A 6,148-nucleotide genomic window follows, 5' to 3' on the forward strand; every position below is an offset into this window, starting at 1 on the left:
CTGCCACTTCTAAATATATACTCTTCAGGAAATCTTTTTGGGCATTTCTCTCCCCTTTCAAGATTACCCTGGATATTCTAATTACCTTGATTTTATCTGCAAGAGACACTGAAAGATGAAGACGTACACAGTTGATTCACTAGCCCACTTTCTTCTCCCATACCTTATCTGACATCTTTAATTTCTGCCTCCCTAATAGTGTTTTCAGTGTTGGCTTGTTTTTCTAATTCTAAAATGTTAACTTTCATTTTGTTCTACATGCCTTTCTCTGGTTACTATTAGACTTTGATTATTGTTTCTGCTGCCTCTATTTCTTCTCTCTCATCTCCCTCCTTAATCCCTTCTTTATTTATTTTTTTTTTTTGAGACAGAGTCTTGCTCTGTTGCCCAGGCTGGAGTGCAGTGGTGCAACCTCTCGGCTTGCTGCAACCTCCGCCTCCCCGGTTCAATCAATTCTTCTGCCTCAGCCTCCGAAATAGCTGGGACTACAGGCCCACGCCAGCACGCCCAGCTAATTTTGGTATTTTAGGTAGAGACAGGGTTTTACCATGTTGGCCAGGCTGGTCTGGAACTCCTGATCCCCCACCTTGGCTTCTGAAAGTGTTGGGATTACAGGTGTGAGCCACTGCACCCTGCCTTAATCCCTTCTAACTGGCTCATTTTCTTACCACTTCTGAGTTAAATTAACCAATTAGCTTCCTCCTGATTAAATTTTGATGTTTCTTTGATGCCCTGATAATCTCCTTTAGGATCTCTAAACCTTGACCCAAATACTCCTATGTGTCTTCTCTTTTAATTTGTGGCTCAGTTTCACCCAACTTTTTTTTTTCATCATTCTAGCAGTACTAACCTGTTAACTGTGGGAGTCTTTCCTTAGGAGGCGCTCAACTTACATGATTTTAATTGCCATTTATATCTGAATATCTCTCAGCTACATGGGTATTCTACAGTCCTTCATCCCACAAAGTGTTTCTCTCTTTTGGAATTTTCCTGTATGCTTCTGTGGCATTCTAGCACGGGGATCCCTCTTTCCTATAGCAGACAAGTTAGAAAAAGAGAAGAGACAAGAACCTAGGGAGACACCCATCATGAGAAACAAACTACATCTTGCAGCACATGAAAATATACTACTGAGTGCTTACTGATTCCAGGCACTAAGCTAAGTACTTTAAATATGGATTATCTCATTTAATATTTACACAACTGTACATGGTGGCACTGTTATTATCCCCATTTACAGGTAAAGAAATCACAGCTTTCAGAGGTTAGGTAATTTACCCTAAGTGTCAGAGCTGGGGCTTGAAGCTAGGCCTGTGACACTAAAATGCATGCTCTTACCTACTCTATTAAAGTGCCTCAGAGATTATTTCCTTAAAAACAGTGCCAACCTAGGGGCCAGGTGCAGTGGCTCACACCTGTAATCCCAGCACTTTGGGAGGCCAAGGCAGGCAGATCACGAGGTCAGGAGATCGAGACCATCCTGGCTAACATGGTGAAACCCCCGTCTCTACTAAAAATACAAAAAATTAGCCAGGCATAGTGGCAGGCGCCTGCAGTCCCAGCTACTGGGAGGCTGAGGCAGGAGAATGGTATGAACCCGGGAGGCGGAGCTTGCAGTGAGCCGAGATCACACGCCACTGCACTCCAGCCTGGGCGACACAGCAAGACTCCGTCTCAAAAAAAAAAAAAAACAATGCCAACTAGGAAGCTCCTGGGAGCATTTCTGGTTTCTCAACCTTGAATAAATCTTACCTGGAAGCAGACAAGGCCACAGAGGGCAAGAACACGTCCTTTCATGCCACGGCTGAGCCAGCCCTTTCTCCAAAAATAGGCAGCAGGCAGGATGTACACAAGGCCTACAAGGCGACCCCACATTCGGTGTGAGTACTCCATGTACCAGATGAACTTGAATTCTGTCAGTGTCATATCATGATTCAAGCTGGGTGAAATGGAAAGTCAAAAAAGGAGGAGGAAACATCCTTCTGATTTTTATTTTCTTACGGAATGCAAAAACTTTCTTTCTCAGTCCTGCAACTTGGTAGGTCTGCCCTCTTCCTCATCAACGACCTCAGGATGACTTTGGATTTGGGGGCTTAGAAGACAAGCTGACTAAACATAACTGAACCGAAGATCATGAAATAATCTAACCATTCTGAAGGGTTTAAGTGCAAAAGATCAAATGGGCCTACTGGGATGTTTACCTAATTTTCTCTAATACTTACATTTTAAATTCTGGAAATTGCTGGTATCTTTGGAATTCTGCTTCCCATTCCTCTTGGCTTGTAGGTGGCTTCATCTCCTTTATTAAATGCCAATCTACCATCGAGAGGCCAGACTCTGTCAACCTTAGGATAGGAAAGAAATTTTGGGGTGTATGCGTGAGGCTGGATTACTCACAAAAGGTTTATAGCAACAAGCGGATCTGAACTTAACCTCGTTAAAGGTAAACACATTGTTTCCTTGTTTCCTCTTTTGAGACATTTCTCTGTTACTGCTTAGAATTTTGTCAGAAACAGCTGCCATCAGGTACAAATTTATTTACCCTTATATTCTCTCAATCCTTTTATTCAACTCTCCCCAATTCTTTTTTTTTCCCCCAATTCTTCCTTTCACTAGCATTCCTCGACAGGCAAAATCAACCCCTACAGCCAAAGAAATGTGTTCTAAATGCATAACCAACATTCCTTACCCAGGGAAAAGAGACCTGTTACATGTATACAGGTTTAGATTCTTGGGTGAATTTAAAGACAATAAAATTCAAATTTGTTGCACTTGCTCATAACAACCTATATAACACATAAGGTTATTTTGAAATAAGGGACGTGGAATGTGAAGAGAATTTGAGGAAGACACATTTAATTAAAACTAGAAACTTTTTCACCAAAAGGAATTAGGATTCCTAGGGTAAAAGCCTGATTTTAGGCCTGAGGCAAGAAATGTACAAGATGAGCTTGGAACATCTTGTCATACTAGAAAGTAAGGAAACTATCAAAGGTAATTAGGGCCCTGCCAAAAAGTCACCAGAGCCAATTTCAGGAGATGCCCACTGACTAAAGATGGGACAATCTGAGCAAATCACTAACAGCATCATCACAACGGACCGAAACATTATCGAGTGTGTTTGAACCTATGATCTCATAATGAGCCTTAAAAATTCAAACGCTTTATTTGTTGCCTTTGGAGGATTTGGGGGACCAATTTATTATTTTGAAAATTGGTAAATAAAGGGAAAGAAGAATCAAGTACTTATCCTGCCTTTCCTATACAAACTATACCTTGTGATATCCAAACTGATGATGAGGGAAAGCTTTTTAGAGTTGAGCTAATAAAATATTATAATTTTGCTACGCTAATGAAATAATGGATCTAGGCAATGGTAATTAATGGCTGTTAACATCTATAATAGACACCAGATATTCATGAATGTTCTATTCACCTACTTAAGTATTTTGCTCCCTCATCCCTAATTTGAATCTGATCAAGCAACTACTCATTCACAGGAAATAGACAGGACAAAGGAACATGTTAAGTATCACACAGTTATGCAGTCAGCAAAATCTAAACTGTGCATAACCATAGGACAAATGACTCGAGTTTCCTCAGCAACTAGAAGAGGGGGAAATGGAGGAGTGTCTAAATCTATAGTCTCTTCATAGATTTAAACAAACCTAAGAAACATGAACCAATTGTGATGTACAGAACTTCTTTGGGTTTCATTCAAACAAATTGTAAAAAAAGTTTTGAGACAAACTTGGACTCTGATTGAAAGAGAAAAGATACATAAACAATGCACAGGTACCAGTCAAGACATAAACCAGTCTTTATAGAAGGCTCCTACTAATAAAACACTCAACTGTTCTATGGCAGGGCAAGCCATCAGACATGTTCCTTCTTTAAGGCCTCGGTTTCTCCATCTATACAATGAGGGAGCTAGACTAGATGCTCTGTAAAATTCCTTTCTCCAGCTGGGCACGGTGGCTCATGCCTGTAATCCCGGCACTTTGGGAGGCTGAGGTGGGCAGATCACCTGAGGTGAGGAGTTCGGATCAGCCTGGCCAACATGGTGAAACCCTGTCTCTACTAAAAATACAAAAAATTAGCCAGATATGGTGGCACACGCCTAGTCCCAGCTACTTGGGAGGCTGAGGCAGGAGAATCGCTTGAACTCAGGAGACGGAGGTTGCAGTCAGCCGAGATCACACCACTGCACTCCAGCCTGGCCAACAGAGCAAGACTCTGTTTCAAAAAAAAAAAAATTCCTTTCTCCTCAGTCAACCTGTGCTTCTACTGATGATCCAAATACCTGACTCACTACGAGCAAATTACTCACCTAGTTACTCCACCAAGAATAACTGCTCCAGCCACTGTTCCACTGCAGACCAGGAGCCATCGGCCCACCACCCGCTCAGCAGCCTTTGAGGGAAGGGACACTGTACCCCTTCCAGATTGCAAAGCTACTTCAGAGATGGTGCTGTATTGCCCTGGCCTCAAAGGGCGCCTGATGCAATCACACTAAAGATCAAGATAGACAAATTACAACTGCAGAAACAGGGAATGGCTGCTACCCACACTCAACCCCATTCTGATTAGCGTGAAGTACCATAGCATCCCCACAGCTATGTCTTGGTAAGTCATCATCTCTTATCTGGATTACCGCATCAGCCTTCCAACTGGTTTTCCAATTGGTTTTCAAATCTAGCCTCACTCAAACCTATCCCCAACTACATGAATCTTCTCATCTCTGAATACTTCCCTCAGACTTCACTCTACTTACAGATATGGAATATTTTCTTTCACCTCTAGGTCTTTCAACATTTCTCTCTGGCTTGTACACTTCCTTTCCCCTGATTAATAATACCTACTGCAGATCTCTGCTTACATGTCACCTCCTCTGGGATGTGTTCCCAGGCTCTTCAAGGTCTGCAATAGGTCACTCCCACAGCACACTGGAAAGCCCTTAATACACTGTAATGTACAGTCAAGCATCACTTAACAACAGGGGCACATGTTCTGTGAAATGCATTCTTAAGCAATTTCATCATTGTGTGAACCTCATAGAATGTACTTACACAAATCTAAAGGCTGGGTGTGATGATTCACACCTGTAATCCCAGCACTTTGGGAGGCAGAGGCAGGGAGATCACTTGGGTCAGGAGTTCAAAACCAGCCTGGCCAAAATAGTGAAACCCCATCTTTACCAAAAATACAAAAATTAGCTGGGCATGGTGGTGTACGCTTGTAATCCCAGCTACTTGAGAGGCTGAGGTGGCAGGATCACTTGAACCTGGGAGGCAGAGGTTGCAGTGAGCCAAGGTCTCACCACTGCACTCCAGCCTAGGCGATGAAGTGAGACTCCATCTCTCAAAAAAAAAAGTACTTACAGAAATCTAGATGGTATCGCCTACTACACCCCTGAGCTATATGGTATGCCTTATTGCTCTTAGGCTATAAATCTGTATGGCATATTATGTACCGAATACTGTAACACAATGGTATTTGTTTATCTAAACATAGAAAAATTACAGTAAAAATATGGTATAAAAGATTTAAAAATGGGGCCAGGTGCAACGGCTCAAGCCTATAATCCCAAGGCTTTGGGAGGCCAAGGTGAGAGGATCACTTGAGGCCAGTAGTTCAAGACCAGCCTGGGCAATGTAGCAAGACCCCCATCTCTATTTTTTCAAAAATTAGGCACAGTGGCACACACCTGTAGTCTTAGCTACTTAAGTGACTGAGGTAAGAGGATGCTTGAGGCCAGGATTTCCAAGCTGGAGGCTGCAGTGAGTTATAATCATGCCACAGCACTCCAGCCTGGGTGACAAAGTAAAACGCTGTCTCTAAAAAAGAAATTTAGAGAAAAAGATTATTTTTGTTAAAAAAAAAAAGGTACGCTTGGAAAGGCAGCTCCATTATAATCTTATGGGACCATGACTGTATCTGTGGCCTGTTGTTGATCAAAATGTTGTTATGCAGCACATCACTCTACCTTCAGGTTCATCTGTTTGTATCTCCCACTAAACTATGAGCTTTGGGGTGGCAGTGTCTGGTCAGTCTTGCTCTCTCCCTTCTGCTAGCTTTGTTTCTAACGCTGTTCCTTTATATAACGAGACCATGATAAGGATTTCGCAAATGAATAAACTGACTTCCT

General features: G+C 42.2%; 1 protein-coding gene across 5 annotated transcripts in view; it reads right to left on the reverse strand.

Annotated features, from left to right (window-relative positions):
• The window catches only part of COX15 (cytochrome c oxidase assembly homolog COX15), a 36,456-nt gene that overhangs the window by 29,462 nt on the left and 846 nt on the right, over window positions 1-6,148 (reverse strand). For all 5 annotated transcript variants that reach the window (XM_019034841.4, XM_004049932.5, XM_055352729.2 and 2 more), the window contains exons 2-4: window positions 4,331-4,512; window positions 2,223-2,345; window positions 1,753-1,939 (exon numbers count right to left, since the gene is read on the reverse strand). In XM_019034841.4, the coding sequence (XP_018890386.2) occupies window positions 1,753-1,939; window positions 2,223-2,345; window positions 4,331-4,512 (492 nt within the window). The remainder of the gene's footprint in view (window positions 1-1,752; window positions 1,940-2,222; window positions 2,346-4,330; window positions 4,513-6,148) is intronic.

Source organism: Gorilla gorilla, chromosome 8 (assembly GCF_029281585.2).
Source record: "Gorilla gorilla gorilla isolate KB3781 chromosome 8, NHGRI_mGorGor1-v2.1_pri, whole genome shotgun sequence".
In the NCBI taxonomy this organism is placed as follows: Eukaryota; Metazoa; Chordata; class Mammalia; order Primates; family Hominidae; genus Gorilla; species Gorilla gorilla.